At 49.0% G+C, this 21532-nt stretch overlaps 1 protein-coding gene across 1 annotated transcript in view; it reads left to right on the top strand.

The window, feature by feature from the left end:
• The window catches only part of CACNA1A (calcium voltage-gated channel subunit alpha1 A), a 291124-nt gene that overhangs the window by 168253 nt on the left and 101339 nt on the right, over positions 1-21532 (top strand). Inside the window, 6 exon segments of the mRNA XM_070416203.1 lie at positions 1328-1480; positions 5735-5928; positions 17321-17424; positions 18793-18908; positions 20040-20096; positions 21190-21279. Coding sequence (XP_070272304.1) covers positions 1328-1480; positions 5735-5928; positions 17321-17424; positions 18793-18908; positions 20040-20096; positions 21190-21279 — 714 coding nt within the window.

Below are 21532 nucleotides of genomic sequence, written 5' to 3' on the forward strand. Positions count from 1 at the left end.
CACTAACAGGAGTCTGACATGTCAGGGGCTTTGCTAGGTATGAACTCCCTCATTTAATTGTGGGAGGGAGGCACTTTTGTCATGCCCATTTACAGGTGGAGAAACTGAGGCTCAGAAGGGCTACTTGACTTGTTCAAGGTCACATTGCTAGAAAGATGACTAGGGCTGTCTGGCCCCCTCAGAGCAGACTTAGGTGTTCAGGTGCCCCTTCTTTATGGGGGGAGGGAGCTGTCAGGAGGGAGGGGATAAGGGAATGGGGTGTGAATAGCACCAGGGTTGTCCTCCAGTGTGAGGCAAGGAGGCTGGCCTTTTGTACTCTCTGGTCAATTGTTGGGGGGCGGGGGGAAGTGGGGCAGCAACAGTCTCCCAGGTAAGGCATCTCTTTATAACCAAGGGCAACCCTGTGAAGAGGAGGGGAGCTGGAAGCCCTTAGCAGCCAATGCTCGCAGCAGCTGGAGGGTGGATGCCCCCACAGCAGAGGGGTTCTGGCTTGGCCCATGGTGCCACGCTGCCTCCATTAGCATTGCCTTCCATTTTGGACCCCTTGGCGTAGCATAGTCCCCTTGGGCCATCTCGACAGTGTCCCTCTCGTGCTAGGGTCTCCACCTGTCAGGAGGTGCTGATCTGGGCCGTGCAAAGTTCTCTCATCAAGAAGCAAGTCCCAGGTTATATGCTGGAACCCTAATTTTAACCACAGACTTTCCTAATAGGTAGCGCAGTGGTCACAAACATGGGCTCTGACACCACTCAGACCTGGGTTTGAATCCCGGCTCTGTTGTTTCTCACGCCCTTGGGTGAATCACGACCACTCTCTCCACCTCTGCCAACAGGGATCATTTTACACGTGCGCCCACCGCGTGGCGGGCTTGTGCTAGAAGCCAGGGCAGTTATGTCTGGTTTCTCTGGATTGGAACTGGGAGGCCGACTGCTTGCCCCTGCAGAGTTGCTACTTGTCTATATGGTGCCTTGGCACAAATGAGGAAAAGGGGCCCTTGTTGGTGGGAAAAAAATTAGTAAAAGGCGCCCGGCTCTGGGTGAGAGCCACCCAGCACCTGGGACCATGGCTCAGAAAGCAATGGATTTCCACTCCTTTTAGCCCACAGGTTCATCAAATGACACAGCATATAGCAAATACTTTTTTAAAATAAGTGCTTTTAAAAATCAAGGGGGATTGTTCCTATTGTCATAATGAGGAGCCTCTGTGTGTCCTTTCCTCACCATCAGCCATCCCCAGCCTCCCGTGGGCTCTGGGTTCCCTCAGAAGCATGTTGGGGGGCCTCCTGGGTAACTGCTCACGGCCATGGGGCATCTCTCCTTGTCTCCCCAGGTTTACAAGTCGTCCTGAAGTCGATCATGAAGGCGATGATCCCCTTGCTGCAGATCGGCCTTCTCCTATTTTTTGCAATCCTTATTTTTGCAATCATAGGGTTAGAATTTTATATGGGAAAATTTCATACCACCTGCTTTGAAGAGGGGACAGGTAGGTCCGAACCTCATCATGTGTTTTTTCCCAACCTTGTTTCCCGTGTATTTTCCTCCCCTGGGGACAAGCTCCTGGGAGGGCTCCGCAGGGTTCGCTTCTCCGGGAAGCTTCCAGATGCACTGCAGGCAAGACGGGGCGTAGCAGCACCCCAGATCTTGTTGTTGCCAGGGCCTTGCTTTGGGGTTCCCCAGAAGCTGTCCAGTGGTTTATTTGGGAAGTGGTCCCAGGAAGTGCCATCGGGGGCGTGTGGAAGTCAGACAGGGAAGGGAAGACATCTCGTAAAGGGGTGTCACCAAGCAGATTACCACTGTGGGCAGCCGGGGCTCGGTCCCATTGGGCACCTCGGGGAGACAGCAGAGGACACACAGCTCAGCGCCGTGCCCCTGAGGAGTGAGGGAGCTGGGTACTTGTTCACTGACTATTGCCCATCACTGGTGAGGACGGCTCCTGGGTGGGCATGAAGGTGTTTTCGGGTGGGAGCGGGCAGGGCAGGTGGCAACAGGATACGGACAGGGTGCCGGCCGCCTCTGCCAAATTCCCTGGCAGTGCCCACAGCCCACGCTGAGTCCAAAGCAGGAAGAGAAAGGGCCCCCGGGCCAGGGGTCTGGTTGCTTTCTGGGTGGTGACCTGAAGGAAAGGAGAACAGGGATGACTTCCGCATGTGCCTCAAACACTCCAGCTGGGAGTCCTGGCACTGACCCGTCAGAACAAGGTCCCGGGCCCTCTCCGTCCACGCTGTGTCCGTGTCAGCCCCTCAGTGGCTGGGGCAAGAAGAATGGGTGTGGGCCGGCAGGAGGAAAGCCAGGAGGCACCCCCACCCCCGCCCCCGCCCCGGGACTCAGCTCTGAGTCAGCAATGTGGCAGGGCAGTGTCCCCACTATCCACACCAGGGGTCCTCAAACTACGGCTCGCGGGCCACATGCAAATACAAATATTGTATTTGTTCCCGTTTTGTTTTTTTACTTCAAAATAAGATATGTGCAAGTGTGCATAGGAATTTGTTCATAGTTTTTTTTAAACTATAGTCCGGCCCTCCAACGGTCTGAGGGACAGTGAACTGGCCCCCTGTTTAAAAAGTTTGAGGATCCCTGATCCACACACTCAGAGACCCAATAGCTTCCAGATACATTTTCCGTTAAATCCCCTGCTACCAAGAACCAACTGGAACCGGATAAGGAGAGAAGCCTGTGTGTCAGGATTTGGACCACTGGCTGTCCCGGCGCAAACGGGCTGGATGGCAGCGCTAGTCCTGGGTCTGGGGCTCTGTGAATTGAAGGAATGGACAGAGTGACGGTGGAGCTGGAAGAGACCCCGCGTAGGAAGGAGAGAGGTTGTAGGCAGGTCTTGCTGGGAGAAGGTTCTGCCCTGGAGAGCCTTCCCACCCACCTGCTCTGCCGTGACCCCCATGTGGCTCGGCCCCCTCCCCAGGGGAAAGGAAACCCCAGGAGGAATGGTTTATTTGAGATGCTTTTTTTTCCTTTTTTTTTTTTCTTCTTGCTCCTCCTGTCTCCTTCTCTCCTGAGCTTGTGAAGTTCGCTCAATATGGGATGTCCTAATTATTTCTTTCCCCGATGAAGAAGGTGTTAATTGAGGCAGAGCTATTTCTGCGCCTGGCCTCGTCACCAGGCGGGAATTCGAGGAGAGATGCAGGGCAGGGCCCCCGGAAAAAGCAGCCAGGAGCAGAGAAACCAGGACATCTGGGTCCTAGATTTGGTCACTTTGTTGGCTTTTTTTTTCCTTTCCAGCCAAGAAGACACATGACTTGGGCTTGGGTCTGAGTGGGATTGTGAGGGGACAAGCGCGGGAGGGGCCCCCAGAGGTGGGAAGCCTCTGTTTAGGAAGATGACTGAGGAGCTCACGATGAAAATTATAAGGCGTGTGAGTAAGAGACAGATATATACAGACACCCAGGCAGCAGGTTAATTTTAAAATATATTTATAACCAAACTCCTCAGACTCTGGACGGTTGCTTTTCCAGAAGCAGCGCTCCGCGTTTCACGAAGGGAGGCAGGGAGTTGAGGGGGATCAGGATCAAGAACACCACTGGGCAGAGCCGCTAAAGATAGACACGTTTTCCGTTGCATTTCTTTGTCATCAGGAGCCCGGTTCCCATGCGCCCAGCACCGTGCTAAATGCTCACAGAAACACAAAGAGAGCCCTAACCGGTTTGGCTCAGCGGATAGAGCGTCGGCCTGCGGACTCAAGGGTCCCAGGTTCGATTCCGGTCAAGGGCATGTACCTTGGCTGCGGGCACATACCCAGTAGGGAGTGTGCAGGAGGCAGCTGATCGATGTTTCTCTTTCATCGCTATTTCTAACTCTCTATCCCTCTCCCTTCCTCTCTGTAAAAAAATCAATAAAATATGTATTTTTTTTAAAAGAAACAAATCCTAATTTAAAAAAAAAGAAAGAAACACAAAGATAAAGTGGAATTCTACCCACTTTCCAACAGCTTCCGAAATAGTTTAAGGAGACAAGAGCCCTCCTTTGCAACCAATTCATAGTAACAAAAACAAATGCAAGATGTTATCTCCGTGCTATGAACATGCAAGAGCTACTGCAGCCCTGAGGACAAGGAGGGACAGTGGTCAGTGGGGTAACACGGGTAGGAACAGAGCCAGACTCGGGCACAGGGTGAAGGTAGAAGGTGCCCAGCAGAGGCAACCTTCCCAACAAACAGTGGCTCTCATTTCGTACAGGAGCCCATGATTTTTTTTTTTTTGCCCTGCCCTGAGCCTTATGTTTAAACCATGGCCCCTCCACCAGGTCCAGGGTGAATAGGAAGGCGTTCCCAGCCCCTTAAACTAGTGACACTTCTGAGAGCTGTGGGCATTAGTTTGCAGGACTTCGAGTTTCTGTTTAACTCAGCTTCAAAGGCCAATGAGATGCCTGCGTTCCCTGCTGGTGGATGTCCCTGTGCTGCGTGGAGGTGGGGCCTGGTGCGCAGCCTGGAGCACATGCCCTGAGCTGAGTTTTCATTTAGTGGGAAGCCTGAGTTTACACACTCAGCTGTCTGTTTTCTTGGTGGAGAATGTCACTCCCTGAAAACCTTCAGAAACGTCACTCCCTGAATAGGGTCCTCTCCCGTCTGCCGCTCTGGTCCGCTGGGGACACCCCCGGGACGTGTGCTTCGCTGGCTCCAGGTGCTCACACAGGCGTCTCTCCCTCCCGATCAGCCCCTCAGAATTTAGACCCGACTATTAGCCCCAACCCAGCTTAGCCGAGAGCTGTCTTTGGTTTCTAGCAAAAGGCTCTTCCTTTCGCACGTGTCTCTACTGGTGGCATTTTCACAATCTGCCTCCTGCTTTGTGGGGAGAGAGCTTAGCTCCTGTGCCTGAGAGTAAGTACTGTGTGTACTGGCCTTCATCGCCCCCAGAACAGCTCCCTGAGCCCAGCACATCTCAAGAAAAAAAAAAAATCAGGCTACAGAAGGATAACAGTGTGATGGACAACTTTGCCCTAATGGAGTCTGGAGAACACTGCACCCAACCACCTCACAATGCACACGGCACATTTACCAACGCTGACTGTATCCGGGACCATCGAGCACATCTTGACAGATTTCAAAAGACTGAATCATACAGAACATATCCACTAGCCACAATGCAATTAAGCTGGAAATCGGTAACAAAAAAGACCATTCTAAATGTGTCTGGAAATTGGGAGACATGGTTATTTGTGGGTGAAATAACAGGATGTCTGAGATTTTCTTTAAAAATATTCTAGTGGCAAGGCAAAGTGTGGGAAGGGGATATAGATGAAACAAGAGTGGCCCTGAGTTGATAAATGTTGAAATTGGTGATAGGTACATGGGAGTTCGTTATACTACTCTATTTGACATATCATTGACAAGTTTGTTTTTTTTTAAGAGAAATACTTCTTGGTTATCCCTGGGTCAAAGAAGAAATAATAGTGGAAATTGCCAAATGTTTCACCTGAACCATGATGACACATGACAGAATTTACGAGGTGCAGCTAAAGCCACACTTACAGAGCAGTTTATAGCTTTAAAGGAAGTTAATTCATCCAAAAAATGTAGGGAAAGTAATAAAGCTTAGAGAAGAAATTCATGAAATAGAAAACAATGAATAGATCAACGAAGGCAAGTGCTGGGTTTGTTTTTAACATAATTGATAAATTCATCCCAATAACCCTTTTTTTTTCCCAACAGCATTGCCTCTTCCTGGGCCCCTGCTTCTCAGAGCTTTTCCCAGGCTCCTTCTCCTGACTTTTCTCCCCTTCCCTTTCGCAGATGACATTCAGAGTGAGTCCCCAGCTCCATGTGGGACAGAGGAACCCGCCCGCACCTGCCCCAATGGGACCAGATGCCAGCCCTACTGGGAAGGGCCCAACAACGGGATCACTCAGTTCGACAACATCCTGTTTGCAGTGCTGACTGTTTTCCAGTGCATCACCATGGAAGGGTGGACTGACCTCCTCTACAACGTGAGTGATGAGGGCTGGAGGGAGGTGGCCCCCCGGGGCCAGCCAACTCCTGAGGCTGCAGGGGGGCGGGGGGGGACCCTGAGCCAGGGAGGCAGCCCAGGGACAACTCAACATGTTTGCAGAAGAGCAGGCCTTTGAGGATGGGTGGGGGCGGGGGCGGGGATTGGTCATCCTCAGAACTCTTAAGTAGGGAAGGCCCCTCGGGACATGGGAATCTGGAGGGCACACGGATGTTGAATACTTTTTCACTGTGCAGGTGTTTCAGTATAATTTTAGATGTTTTAATACAGGCACTTCACCTTGCTTTATTGCACTTTGCCCATTGTGCTTCGCAGATATATTTCTTTTTCTTTCCTTTCTCTTCTTTCTTTTCTTTTTTTTTTATTTTTTACTATTTGAAGGTTTATGGCAACTTGCTTTGAGCAAATCTGTTGGCTTAACTTGTAAATAAGTCATTTCTTTAAACTCTCACTAAAGTCTGGGACAGAAAAGAGAGAAGATTGGGAGCAGAAGAGCCCACCTCAGGTTTTGCGTTTGGTTTTCAGTTTTACTGCGGTCTCATTGGCATCCGACACTGGAGTGTGAGGTGTGCAGCATAATGGCTGGACTTACGTCTATTGTAAACTGATGACCACCGTAAGTTCGGTTAACACCCACCACCTCATATAGTTACCCAGAAAATGGTTATTTTTCCTGCGATGAGTAGTTAGGATCCGCTCTCTTAGCAACTTCCTGCTGTCCCAGACAGGAGTGGTGACTAGAGTCACCGCATCTGGAGTTGTACTTTACATCCCCGGTACCTGTTCATCTTGTCTGGAGGTTTGTATCTTGGACCAGCTTCACCCAGCTCCCTCTCTCCTGCCTCTTGGTAACCACAAATCTGATCTCTTTTTCTAAGAGTTTGGTTTCTTTTGACTCCAGTGTAGGTGAGATCACACAGGATTAGTCTTTCTCCGGTTTATTTCACTCAGTGTAATGCCCGCAAGCTTCATCCACATTGTCACAAATTGCAGGATTTCCTCTTCTTATGGCTGAATAGTATTCCACGGGGTGTGTGTGTGTGTGTGCGTGTGTGTGTGTGACATTTTCTTTACCCATCCACTCATTGGCGGGTACTTAGGTTGCTTCCATGTCTTGACTATTTTGAATAATGCTGCAATGAACATGGGGGTGTAGCTATCTCTTCAATTCAGTGTTTTCATTTCCTTTGAATAAATATCCAGAACTGTAATTACTGGATCACGTGGTAGTTCTATTTTTAATTTCTGAGGAACTACTGTTTTCCATAGTTGCTGAATCAACTTACAGCCCAGCCCCACCAACCGTGCACGAGGGTTCCTTTGCTCTACATCCTTGCCATCACTTGTCTCGTGTTTTTGACGATGGTCATTCTAAAAGGCACGGGGTGGTGCCTGATGGTTCTGTCTCGGAGATCCTTACCTTGTTGAGCCACAGACCACTTCGTCATCTGATGATTTTAAAGGCATAAATTAAAAGAGATGGGATGGCAAAGGAAGCCGAATGCATTGAAATTGTTACCAAAATATTTTTTAAAACATATCTGTGCATTTGGCTCAGTGGATAGAGTGTCGGCCTGGGGACTGAAGGGTCCCGGGTTCGATTCCAGTCAAGGGCAATGCCCAGGTTGCAAAATTGATCCCCAGTGGGGGGGAAGGGGGTACCAGAGGCAGCCAAGCAGTGATTCTCTCTCATCATTGATATTTCTAACTCTCTCCCCCTCTCCCTTTCTCTCTGAAATCAGTAAAAATATAAATAAATAAATAAATAAATACAGATCCGTGATGCAGTTTTAGACTTTATAACCCATTGCCAGTGGACCTGGTGATGGTTCAGAGAAATCCCATCGTTTCATGAGAGAATTAAGCTCAAAAGAAGTTGTGCAATATCTGTAAACTGTATGCGATTTCTGGTGGTGCCAAGTGTCACGGTTCTGTCCAGACAGCTGCTTCCCTTCATAATTTCCATCTCCTCTGGAAATTTGGAAAGTGAAGGATTAACTTTGTTCTCTTCACATTCACAGACTCCTTGAATTCTATCCTCAGGAGTCCCCAGGGTCCCACCTCCCACCACCACCACCACCAACAACAGTTGAGACTAAGGGACTCTCATAGGTGACTTCTTCAGTCCCTGGGCCTAGAAACCCTCAGAGGAGGTGACAGTTTAGGTGATAGGTGGGTCCTCACAGTGGGATTAGTGCCTTTATAAGAAGAGACACCGAGCCCTAGCCAGTTTGGCTCAGTGGATAGAGCATTGGTCTGCGGACTAAAGGATCCAGGGTTTGATTCCGGTCAAAGCCTCATGCTCAATCCTCAATTGGGGACGTGCAGGAAGCAGCCTATCAGTGATTCTCTCTCATCATTGATGTTTCTATCTCTTTCTCCATCTCCCTTCCTCTCTGAAGTCAATAAAAATATTTAAAAAAATAGAAGAGACACCGAGAACGTAGTGTGTGTGTCCATCTCTCTGTCCCTGTCTCTCTCTCCTCCTCCTCCTTCACCTTCTCCTCCTCTTTCTCACCTCTCTGTGATTTCCTGTGTTTCTCTCACTATTTATTTCTCCATTAATGTTAATTAAGAAGGCAACAAAACGGTGTTGTAGTTGGTGATTATAAACACACTAGAGGCCCGGTGCATGAAATTCATTCACTTGGGGGGTGGTCCCTCAGCCTGGCCTGCACCCTCTCACAGTCCTTGAGCCCTCAGGGGATGTCTGACTGACAGCTTAGGCCTGCTCCCCGCATGAACCAGGCTTCTGGCTGAGCGGGGCTCCCCCTGTGGGAGCGCACTGACCTCCAGGGGCAGCTCCTGCGTTGAGTGTCTGCCCCCTGATGATCAGTACACATCATAGCGACCGGTCATTGTGCCGTTCAGTCAATTTGCATATTAGCCTTTTACTATATAGGATGCCCCTTGACAAATGATTGCTAATAGTTGAAGCTGATCTTGCCCTAAGCCCTTTTTCATTCGTAGATGTTCATTTTGGCCAATAGCAAAGCATCAGATTTGGGGGGACTGTAGATGACATTTTCATTCAACAACCCTTCGTTGAGTGCATCCTGTGTGCAGGCACTCCTCCAGGCACCCAGTATATGCAGAGAACAGAGGAGGCAAAATCCCTGTTTGAGGGAAGTTGACATTTTAGTGGGGGAAGCAGGCAGTCAATCAGATAATTAAGAGATACATATTTTTATGTATTTGTTTGTATTTATAAAGGGCAGATAATACCTTAAATAGTTCAGGCTCCGTGGGCCATGCAATCTCTGTTGCAACTACTCAACCTTCTGTCTAAGCATAATATCAGCCACAGAGAAAATACATCATGAATGGGCTTAGGTGTCTGACAACAAAAACCTTAATTTACAAAACAGGTGGCTGTAGTTTGCCAACTCCTGTGTCAGAAAATGATTAAAGTTCAGGAGAAAAATAAAACAGTAGAGGGGCTGTGGATCGTCAAGGTGCGAGGTTGCAGTTCTCACAAGACCTGAAGGAGATGAGGAGGAGCCATGCATGTACATAAGAGTAGAGAGACTGAGGCCAACAGAACCGCCAGTGCAAAGGCCCTGAGGCAGGAGTGAGCTTGGCATTTGTAAGGAGCCCCAAGACAGCCCATGTGGCTGGAAGGGAGTGAGTGAGGGCAAGAGGGAGCTGGTGAGTCCAAAGATGGTGACAGGTATCGTACAGGCAGAGACACTATAATGTATCGTTCAAACCGGGACAGTTTTGAAAATAAATGGGAAAAGGAGGACTCAAACATATTTAACAGGCATTGCATGACCTATAACGCGTATAAACTGTGACATGCAGCCTTTCTCGTGGCCACTGTGGGCCTTTATCTCTTTCCCCATCAAATCCACCCCATTTTTATTCCATGTGCTGTGGTATTGGGTGTTCTCCTGAGCTGAGTTTTTTGGGTTTTTTTACATCCTTTATATTTTTCCTGAATGAACCATGCTTTAAAAAAATCAGAGGGAAATAAAACAGAAGGCACTTAAGGATTTTACTGGGACTCGGCCATTAATTTGTTTGACGCGTATTTATCGAGCGCTTGCTAAGCACCAGGCGCCACGCTAGGCACTGGCAGTGCTGGAATGAATCAGTACCTCCCCTCTCCTTTAAGGCTCTCATGGGCCAATTGTTATAAACATAAAGTACTATGTAAGCACAGCCAAGGGGTGAGATAGGAAAAAAGTCATTTATGGGCCAGAATAACAGGTCTAGCCCCAGCCGTGCCATCCACACTCCTTGTGAACCAGGCAAATACACTGCCTCTCTCAGCCTCAGTTTCCCCATCTGCTAAGTGTGGCAGTCATAGGAATCAAGGGGTGTTTTGTCAGTTCAAAGGGTTCTATGAAAGCAACCGTGGCTGTCCCACCTGCCTCTCACTTCCCGGGAATACAGCCTGATTATTGGAAGGAGAGATAAATACATTTCCCAGTCATTAGTATTATTTAAACAGTCCACCCTCAGGCACCTCAGGTCGCCGTGCATTCCCCACGCAACCAACAATGAGCAACTACTGTGTGCCACGTCCTGTTCTGCACACTGGGGAGCTGGTGTTTTAGGGAGCAAAGAATCTGTAAACAAGTAAATGCGTAAATCAGCGACTGATTCAGTGTGGGAAACATGCTGGGAAGAGAATGAGATGCTTGGTTGTGCTGAATAGAGGGGAAAACCTTTTGCCTGGGAGGTCTGGGAAGGTTTCTCTGAGTCGGATTCCTTGGAGTTTAAGGTTGAGTGATGAGGAGGAATCAACCAAGCCAAGATATAGGGAAAGTTGGCTCCAGGCAGAGGCTCAGAGAACAGAAATAACTAGCTCATTGTAACCATATATATTTTTTTTCTTGATTTCACAGAGGAAGGGAGGGGGGGAGAGAGAGAGAGAAACATCAATGATGAGATAGAATCATTGATCGGCTGCCTCCTGCACGCCCCACACTGGGGATCGAGCCAGCAACCAGGACACGTGCTCTGACTGGGAATCGAGCCGTGACCTCCTGATTCGTAGGTCAATGCTTAACCACTGAGCCATGCTGGCCAGACTGTAATCTTGAACTTTACCTTTTGGGGTACCAATTTCTCCATCACATGTACAAGAGATGTCTTTTTTCCCCCACCAGCCATTTGAGATCCATATAAGGGGCAGTGAGAAAGTGATATTGGAGAAATACCTGAAGGAGACTAAGGAGCAAACAAAGGAGATGCCAGGGTGTATAAGTCAGGAAAGCTAGGTTATGCTGCAGAAACAAACATCCCCCAGAGTTGCCAGTGAAGGAGAAGGGGGCTCTGCTTACCGTGGCCACTTGGGACCTCCCTAATGATTGGAGCAGCCACCACAGAGGACATTTCCACTTGCTGCCCTAAAAGCAAAGCGAGTCCCAGAGGGTCCCACACGGACAGGTCAGTGTTCTGGTCCAGAAGTGATACAGGTATTTCCACTCACTCCTCATTGGCCACCACTTACCATGCGGCCCTCAGCTGTCCACAGGAAGACCAGGAGGGGCCATCCAGCCACATCAGTGGAAATATGTGGTGATGGTACTAATGGGAAAAGGCGTTCCAGGCAGTGGCCCTCTTTTAAGCTTTTGGAATAAAGACAAGACGGTCTTGAGAGCACATCCTTCTTGATATTATTAATGGTTTTGACAAGTGAGCAGGTTTCCCAGCCTTTTCCTCCTCACTGCACCCAGACTCATGCACAGCCCACCCTGAGCTGCCCCAATAGAGGAGACACAGGAGGGGCGGCTGTATCCCCCACATTCTCTGCTGGCACAGAATGGCCGTTTGGGAAATGCATTTCCCACTTTGCTCCTGAGCAAACCCAGGGAAAGCCCACCTCCTACTTAAAAAACGCTGCCAACTTCTTCCTCAGTGATTGCACCCAGAGCATGAACGTGAATCATTAGAGCTAGACTTGCAAGAGAACGAGAGTCTCTAAAATCAGGCAGCAGAACCCCAGCCCCCTGGGAGAGAAAAGCAGACGATGGAGGAGGAGGGACCATGTCTTGGGATTGAGGATTTGGGCTGTTAGGGGGCTTAGACCCACCTCTCGTTTGGTCATTCATCAGGCATGTACTGAACACTGCCTGCCTGCCTGGCATTAGGGAATGCAGCAGGGACAGAAAGTCCCTGGCCCTTGTGAACTGACATTCCCGCTGGGGAAACAGAAGCATGCAGGAGAAATAAATAAGGAGATGCACTAAACGGGGGGAGGGGGAGGGGGAGGGGGAGGGGGAGGGGGGATAGAGCAGGAGATGGGATTAGACATGAAGGGTGCAAGTATAAAGGGCCATCAGGGAAGGCCTTCCTGAGAAGGGGACATTTAAGCAGAGACCTGAAGGAGGTGAGGGAGGCGTCAGGCAGGAATCTGGGGGAAGGACACTCATACACCGTGTTACCCTCCCATCGGCAGCACAGGAGGGTCCCAGGTCTGCCCAGACTCACCTGACAGCAAAAGACCGATGATGCTTTACATTACTGATCATGCCGTTCTCTGATGATTGATCAGCAATGCTTTCAAGAAAAAATCTTAATCAAAGATCTTAATTACTGTAAACAGAATGTAAATGGAGCCACTTGAAAGTGGAACCAGAGCTGCCATGCCAGGGGAACTGCCTTGCCGGTCTTATACCTCAGATCTTGGAATGTTAAAACCAGGCAAGCCCTAACCGGTTTGGCTCAGTGGATAGAGCGTTGGCCTGTGGACTCAAGGGTCCCAGGTTCGATTCCAGTCAAGGGCATGTACCTTGGTTGCGGGCACATACCCAGTAGGGAGTGTGCAGGAGGCAACTGATCGATGTTTCTCTCTCATCGATGTTTCTAATTCTCTATCCCTCTCCCTTCCTCTCTGTAAAAAATCAATAAAATATATTTTCTTAAAAAAATTTTTTAAAAAGCCGAGGCCAGTTTGGCTCAGTGGATAGAGCGTCGGCCTGTGGACTGAGGAGTCCCGGGTTCGATTCCGGTCGGGGGCATGTACCTGGGTTGCGGGCACATCCCCGGTGGGAGATGTGCAGGAGGCAGCTGATCGATGTCTCTCTCATCGATGTTTCTAGCTCTCTACCTCTCTCCCTTCCTCTCTGTGAAAAATCAATAAAATATATTTTTAAAAAAAATTTTTTTTTTTAAAATAAAACCAGGCAAAATGAACTTTGGGCTGGGCCTAAGCAACCTTGTTTTCCCAAATAACTGTTTGCCAAAGTGACGAGAACACAGATACTGTGACTACTGGGCTGATGTCTTCTAGGAAACTTCATGGCACCTCTTTTCCTACATAACACAAAGTATCATCTCTCATCCCCCGAAATTTGTGGTAACTGTACTACATGGCAAACCAGTGAACACTTCTATCCCTCAAGATTCAGGGACTTACAATGAAAAGGGGGCATTTGTAGCTGAGCTCCTTGTGATTTTAATGTCCCTGGTATTTTGGGCAGCTAGAATTCAATAATGAAATTCTTAATTAGAACATAGGTACAGGCTTTAACTAAATGTTTCAGTTGCTTCGGTTGTCACGTAGCTTATAGTCAAAGATTAAGAGAGCATGTTAGTCCCTAGCTGGTTTGGCTCAGTGGATAGAGCGTCCATTCTGGTCAAGGGCACATACCAGGGCCTCTTGCGGGAGGCAACCAATCGATGTCTTTCTCTCACATAGATATTTCTCTATGTCTTTCCTCTCTCTTCCATTCTCTCAAAAATCAATGGAAAAATATCCTTGTGTGAGGATTAACAAAAAAATAAAATTAAAATAAAAAATAAAAAAAGAAAGCATGTTAGTCATGTTTTGTGAGCTGCCTGCAACAAGGGTTCCAGGAGAAATGTATAAAAGTACACTTTGCCTGAGAAAATAGGAAACTATAACTAAGCACAAAACAATGATAGCTTAAACCGGAGGTTCTCAACCTTCTGTCCCTTTAAATACAGTTCCTCATGTTGTGACCCAACCATAAAATTATTTTCGTTGCTACTTCATAACTGTAATGTTGCTACTGTTATGAATCGTAATGTAAATATCTGATATGCAGGATGGTCTTAGGCGACCCCTGTGAAAGGGTTGTTCGACCACCAAAGGGGTCACGAGCCACAGGTTGAGAACCGCTGGACAGTGGCCATAGCCACATGTCTAGTCTCTGCTTTAAAGACAACGTCATGGCGCACAATCCTGAGATATTTTGCAGAATCTCAGTTCTTCAATGTAGCACCCCTTATTCTCACAGTATAATTTTGTGTTTCTGATGTACTGGTTTTTGTCAAGCAGGAGATAACTCCAGGGCCACAGGAGAATTTATAAGTTTGTTTTGCAGGAATAAATGCCTTTAAGAAAGTTGCAACCAACTGCTGACGCTTAGGAGTCTGATACACAAAAGCCTTATCAATGACTAGAGAAACAGGTTCTCTCTCAGCTCCCTGGAACTCCCCCCTCGCCTACTCCCCAGCTGCATAAACCAGTGATGGCGAACCTGTGACACGCGTGTCAGAGGTGACATGCGTGTCAGAGGTGACTCGCGAACTCATTTTTTTGGTTGATTTTTCTTTGTTAAATGGCATTTAAATATATAAAATAAATATAAAAAATATAAGTCTTTGTTTTACTATCGTTGCAAATATCAAAAAATTTCTATATGTGACACGGCACCAGAGTTAAGTTAGGGTTTTTCAAACTGCTGACACGCCGAGCTCAAAAGGTTCGCCATCACTGGCATAAACACTGCCTACTTTTGCTTTGAGGGGGATGAATTTGAGAGATCTTGCTCTCCTGTCCTCTCGCTTTGGCTTAAGAGAATAAACATTTCTCTATTGCCAAGCACCAGTATGTACGTTTTGGCCTCCTGGCACATCAGGTACATGAACCTGAATTTTGGGAAGTGATTTGGTAACAACATGGCAATGTCAGTCTTTCTGTTTTTTTACTTAAATAATTTTAAATAAAATTACATTGAGTTAGTTACAGGGGAATGTAGTGCTGTTGGCCTGGCAGCAGGCTCACAAGGTGCATGTCTGCATAAACACAAATTCCCCAATCAACAAGCCCCCAGACTGAACCCAGGACAGACTGGGGACCCTGTAGAAATGTTGCCCCTTCTATAAGCTTGCTTCCTTTACACAGCAGCTCTTTAAAATAGGATTCCACATATAAAGTGCCTGTTGACATTTCTGCAGAAAGACAATCACTCCAGAAGAGAGGGAACGGGCATCTCCCCGTGGGAAGTTCTCTCCTGGTGTATCAGTGGTTCTCACGCTCAGCCCTGGCAGCACGTCAGAATACTTAAGGAGATTAGAGAGAGAGGGAGATGCATGGTACCCACAAAACAGAAGCGACCAGGGTCCACCAGGAGAGGAATGGACACACAGGTTGCAGACGTCCATGCATTGCAGTAGTAACAAGCTACTGACACACACTTGAAAGCATTGTGCTGAGTGAAAGAAGGCAGCACTGGGATATGTACAGTATGATGTCATTCAGATGAAACTCCAGAGGAAGCAAACCTAACCTATACAGACAGAAAGCAGATTACTCGGTGTGGAGGTGTGGAGGTGAAGACTGATCGCAGAGGGGCCTGAGGGACGCTTTGTGGTGTGGATTTGTGGCTACAAGTAAACATGTGTCACAACGCACTGAAGTGTACACTTAGAATGGGTGCCTTTTGCCTGGCTGGTGTGGCTCAGTGGTTGAGCATTGACCCAGAAACCAAGAGGCTGCTGTTCAATTCCTGGTCAGGGCACACGCCCAGGTTGCGGGCTTGATCCTCTGTGGGGTGTGTGGAGGAGGCGGCCGATTGATGATGTTGCTCTCTCGTCGATGTTTCTATCTCTCTGTCCCTCTCCTTTCCTCTCTCTCTAAAAAATAAATTAAAAATGTTTTTTAAAAAAGAACAATCCGTGGGAATATAAGTACTTAATAAAAAACTTAAAAGTGTTGCCCTGATCGGTTTGGCTCAGTGGATAGAGCATCAGCCTGCGGACTAGAGGGTCCCGGGTTCGATTCCCATGAAGGGCATGTACCTTGGTTGTGGGCGCATCCCCAGTGGTGAGTGTGCAGGAGGCAGTTGAATCGATGTTTCTTTCATCAATGTTTCTACCTCTCTTTCTTCCTTCCTCTCTGTAAAAAATCAATAAAATATATTTTTAAAAACCTTAAAAGTGTTAAAAAATAAATAAAATGGGTGCCTTTTACTGTATATAAATTATACCTCAATAAAATTGATTTTTTTGAAATATAGATATTCAGGATCTACCAGAGACCAGTTATCAAATTCTCTGGGCAGGCACCTGGCCATCTGTATTACTTGGACGTTCTCCAGGTGGTAATTATTTGTAGTCAGGAATGTGAACTGCTTAGTCTTTCTCATGTTAGCCTTTCTGCTGGGCAACAGCAGCACTGAATGTGCTTTTAAAGATGAGCTTTTAAAGCCATGTGTGGGAGCCCCACATTCTGCGAATGCCACAGAGCTGGTTACCCATCAGCTCCCCCTCCTCTGGCTGCTGCAGCTGAGGCTTCCTCGGCTCAGAGGTTAAGTCCACGGGCTCTGGGGCCTGGTCGCCTGGTTCAAATCCCTCGTCCACTGCCTAGCTCTGTGACCTTGGGCTGGCAATTTTGTCTTTCCGAGCTTCAGTTTCCTCAGTTGTAAAATGGGCATGATGATAAGACAGAGGTATCATGAAGATTAAATGATTAAATGAGCTCATGTAAATAATGTGCTTGGAAGACTCCCTGCTACACAGCAAGTACTCTGTGAATGCTGGGTCTCTCGCTCGCTCTCCTTGATTTTCTTCCCTCGCTCTTACTTCCTTCTTGCCACAGTGTTCTCTTCTCCATGTCAGAGGAGAATGTTCTATTTGTGGACCTCTCCCACGTTGAACATTGAGCTGGGTGCTTCCAGGAATGTTTTTGTAACTGACAGTGAGGAAGCAGAAAATAGAGGAGAGAAACACTCGAGGAAAAGGCTCACAGCCCCGCCGTCTGGCTTGGTGATTTGAACTGGCCGTCAGACCCCACCATGGCGCACCTCCTCTAAGGGGAGAGGGACCGTGTCAGGGGAGAAGGAAGGAACCAGGGGTTCGTTTCTTCATTTCGACAGGCTTTGTTTTTCCCTTCCCCTGGAGTCTTCTGAGGGTCATGGTGGTTTGTAGGTCCTATGAGTTCTACATGGTTAGGAGGGGACATGGTCCTTCCAGTGGTACCTCTGGGTTCCACCGAATGGTCCGTCCTGTGCTCCATTTACCTCTCTGGGCTGCCAGAGCTCCAGAACTCCACGGGTTGAAGACATTTGGGAAATACAGCCCCAGGAGAACCAGGAGTCCCCCCACCCCAACCTGTCCAGTCAGACCTGAGTCCAACTCGGTGTTCACCTGCCTTCCCTCCTCACGTCCCACAGAGCAACGATGCCTCAGGGAACACTTGGAACTGGTTGTACTTCATCCCCCTCATCATCATCGGCTCCTTTTTTATGCTGAACCTCGTGCTGGGTGTGCTGTCGGGGTAAGTCTTTGCTGCTCCCTGATCTATCTCTCCTTGTCATCTTCTTCCCAGGGAGGGGCCATCAAAGCTTTGCTTTCATTCCCTCCAGGCAGGGACCATTCTTCCCTTGCTTTGGGTTAGCCCGACAGTGATTCGCAAGCCGTGCATAGGTGTGTGGGTTGTGCAGAGCTGGGGGAACCCCGTGAAGGGACTCGTGGGGGGCTGAAATCCAGCCCAGACTTGACTCACCGCATTGTGTCCCCGGCATTGAGCTACCTCTTCCAGGGAAAGGGGAGCTTCTTCCAATGCAGACCTCTCATTCAGAAGGTTTGCCCAAATGTTTCAGACCTACAACACAAGAAAATTCTATAGAATTTTACTTACTATAATTTACATTTTTTTAAAAACCAAACAAACAATAGGTTGGGCTTCCCCTTCCTCGGTTTTCCAAATATAAAATTGTAGCCTATAGTCAAACATGCATTTTTATGATACATACTAGAGGCCCAGTGCACAGATTCAGCATGACCTGGCCTGTGCCATCTCACAATCCGGGACCCCTTGGGGAATGTTGGAGAGCCGGTTTCAGCCCAATCCCCGCAGGCCAGGCCAAGGGACCCCACCAGTGCATGATCGGGGCCGGAGAGGGACCACAGGAGGGACCGCGGGAGGACTCCAGGGCGTGTCCGGCCCGTCTCACCCAGTCCCGATCAGCCGGATCCCCCTGGTGGTCAGTGTGCATCATAGCGACTGGTCGAACAGTCGAACGAACGATCGGACACTTAGCATCTTAGGCTTTTATTATATAGGATTGTTCCATATCCCCAGGATTGATTTCTTTGGTTTAATCATAAATGAGTTTCAGTTTTCTTACCAACAAGAAGTCTGGGACTGGTTTGGTGGCTCCTTGGTGCCATCAGGGACCTCAGTTCCTTCTAGATTTCTACTCTGACATCCTTACCGGAGACTTTCAGTTTCATTCACAAGATGAACATCCTACTTCCAAACAGGAAGAGGAAAGAGGAAACAGGATGGGGTGGGGCCCTACCTGGGAAGTGAGGCTGCTGGTGAAATCATCAGCTCGTTGTCTCATGAACATCCTCCGAAGCCAAGAGTATGGAGAAGGAGGGTAGAGTATGCAGCCAGCAGTGGTTGGCATGGCTGGTTTATGGTTTGCTTTTTCCTCCGGCTCCGTGCAGTTGCTGGGAAGCCGGCAGATGCCCATTCCTAGAATATTCCGAGTTTTCTCCTGGAAGACCCAACTCCACTTGTTAAAATCCTCTGCCCTCCAGAAACTTACACTCCCTAAAATTTCTGAAACAGCCAACGCTGGCTCTGTGTGTGTGTGTGTGTGTTGTGTGTGTGTGTGTGCGTTTTGTGCTCCTACAGGGAGTTTGCCAAAGAAAGGGAGCGGGTGGAAAACCGGCGGGCTTTTCTGAAGCTGAGGCGGCAGCAGCAGATCGAACGAGAGCTCAATGGGTACATGGAGTGGATCTCGAAAGCAGGTGAGGCCCTTTCATCCTGGGGCCCAGGCACCGGCATCCCGGGCCACGGAGCACTCCGCCGTGCGTGCAGTTTGGAGATGGGTGAGGGAAGGGTCGTGATGGGAGGAGAAAGAGGGCTGGACTGGTAGTTCCAATTTTTAGCAACAAGAATCCAGAATAAGATAGTAAAACTTCTGGGATAAAGCCAGGATAGGACTTCGCGTGTGGTAGCGAGCTCTCAAACCAGACTTTGGTTTGCATCCCAGCTCTCCCACCTCCTAGCAATGCACCCTGCTTCCCCAGACCTCCGTTTCCTTGGCTGCTGAACAAAGATGGTGATAGTACCTACCTCATCGGGCTGTGTGGGGATTCAATGAGGTAATCCAAGCCAAGTCACCTAGGAAGAGCAGTGCCTGGCACACAGTGAGCACGTGTATTTGCTCAGCCATTCAGAAAACACTTACGCGGCACCCACTGTGTGCAGGCGCTATCCTAGGCACTAAAGATACTGCAGTGAACAACACAGACCCAATCCCGCCCCCAGGGCTCTTACATTCTAGTGAAAGTGACAGAAAATAAACCAAGACACATGATGTTGGGTGCTGCCAAATGCTAGGAAGAAAAATAAAGCAGGGCAGGAGGCAGAAACCGGTCAGAGGAGGCAAGTGATCAGAGCGGGTCTCCCCGAGGAGGTGACATCTGAGCAGAGACCTGAAGGGAATGAAGAAGGAAGCATGTGGCCGTCTAAAGAGGGGCATTCCAGGCAGAGGGAACAGCGAGTGCAACGGCCCCGAGTGAGGAGCAGAGTGGAGTCAGAGCAAGGAAGCCAGTGTGGCTGGAGCCAAGTGAAGGGGAGAGTGGGAGGAGAGGAAGATGGGGAGGTGACGGCCTGGATCAGGCAAAGCCTTACGAGCTGTGGGAAGGCTGTTGGTTTTTGTCTGGAGGGAGGAGGGGATAATTGGGCGATGGCTACTTTCGCTGAAGTGAGGCTGGGAGTCAGAAATAACTGAGCAGCACATTCCCGGCTGATGGCGCTGTCGCCATCGGCCAGGGGACGCGGTCGGGCAGACCCTTCTCCTCTCTGTCCGAGGGGACCCATCCCCGAAGAGTCCTCCGGACGCTGGAGCTTAACTGTGTGCTCTTCCTCCTCAGAAGAGGTGATCCTCGCCGAGGATGAAACTGACGGGGAGCAGAGGCATCCCTTTGATGGTAACTCCTGTGAACCTGGCTCGGGTGGGTCTCAGGGGAGGTGGGGGGACAGGCCACGTGGTCCTAGGGGCCTCCAGGGGATGGATGTTCAGGGTCCGGGTGATGCCAAGAACGAACATGAGATTGGGTCAGGGTCAGGGTCAGGGTCAGGATCAGGAAGATACAGGGAATGGCAGAGATCTGCTTCCTTGGGGATTTCAGGACCGCAGCAGAGTCTGACCTTCTGGCCTCCCTTTTCTGCCTTAACCATGTGCCCAGCCCCTTCTGCTTTGTGCCTCCTTTTTCCTTATCTACACAGTGGGCATGACCATAATAACACCTACTGCACTGGGTGGTTGATAAGGGTCACATCGATTCTTCCAAATAGAAGACCTAGAGCAGTGCCCGGCTCAGGGTCAGCACCCTTTGTGTTTGCTAAATTTAAAAAAATTAATAATAATTTCACCAAGAATCCAGCTTACTGTAAGTTAAGGACAGTTGTCTCCTGCGTTAGAAGTTCAGCAGATGGAACAAGTTTTTATTGGAAATACCAGGAGTAAGAAGGAAGTAAAGGAGCTGGGATTCCTTCCCATAAGTTACGAACTGCATTTTACTATTTGGGGGGAAGGGAGGCGATTACCCATGGGCTTGACGAAGTCACTGTATTAGAAATTAATGCCTCAACTCATTGTCCCCTGGAGAGCTCTGGGGCCTTGAAGACTAAGTACTGAGGGAGGGCGGGGCGTCCACAGCCCCAACCTGCCGAGCAGGTATTATAAATCAAGGGGTAGACTGTCTTCGTAGGAGTCACTGTGTATCCCGGAGCCCCCAGGGGGGATACCGTGGCTGAGATCCCAGACTTAGACTGAACAAGACTTGATTTCTCACCTTTACCCTTGAGTACCCGTGCGACCTCCCTGAGTCCCAGTCTGCGCATCTGTAAAATGGGCGTCCTGTTACTTCCCCCCGAACTGGAATGCCACGAGGGTGAGCTCCGGTGCCACCTAGAATGTCCCTGGCAGAGTGCCTGGGCCCGAGGAAACACTCGGTCGATGCCGTTACTGTCGCAAAAAGGGTCACGTCTTTTTCTCTTGCCATGTTTCCATTGTTGGAGCTCTGCGGAGAGCCACCATAAAGAAGAGCAAGACAGACCTGCTCAACCCCGAGGAGGCGGAGGATCAGCTCGCCGACATCGCCTCTGTGGGTGAGTCCCTCCTGTTATCGCTGGTCGCCCGGGAGGTGGGAGCTGAAGGCTTGGGTACCAGGTTGCTCGGGTTTGGGTCCGATTCTGCCCTTTCGTACCTGTGTGTCCTGGGCAGATATGATGATTGGAGTAACAGCAGTGCCTGCCTTCTAATATTCTTGGGAAGATTAGACTAAATGATCCACAGTAAGCATTTGGAACAGCACCGGGCAAAATAATAAGCTCCCAGTAATGTTGCCTGACACTATTCATT

The sequence above is a fragment of the Myotis yumanensis genome, unplaced genomic scaffold, assembly GCF_028538775.1.
Source record: "Myotis yumanensis isolate MYYU_CA2020_CCGP unplaced genomic scaffold, mMyoYum1.0.hap1 SCAF_5, whole genome shotgun sequence".
Taxonomy (NCBI): domain Eukaryota; kingdom Metazoa; phylum Chordata; class Mammalia; order Chiroptera; family Vespertilionidae; genus Myotis; species Myotis yumanensis.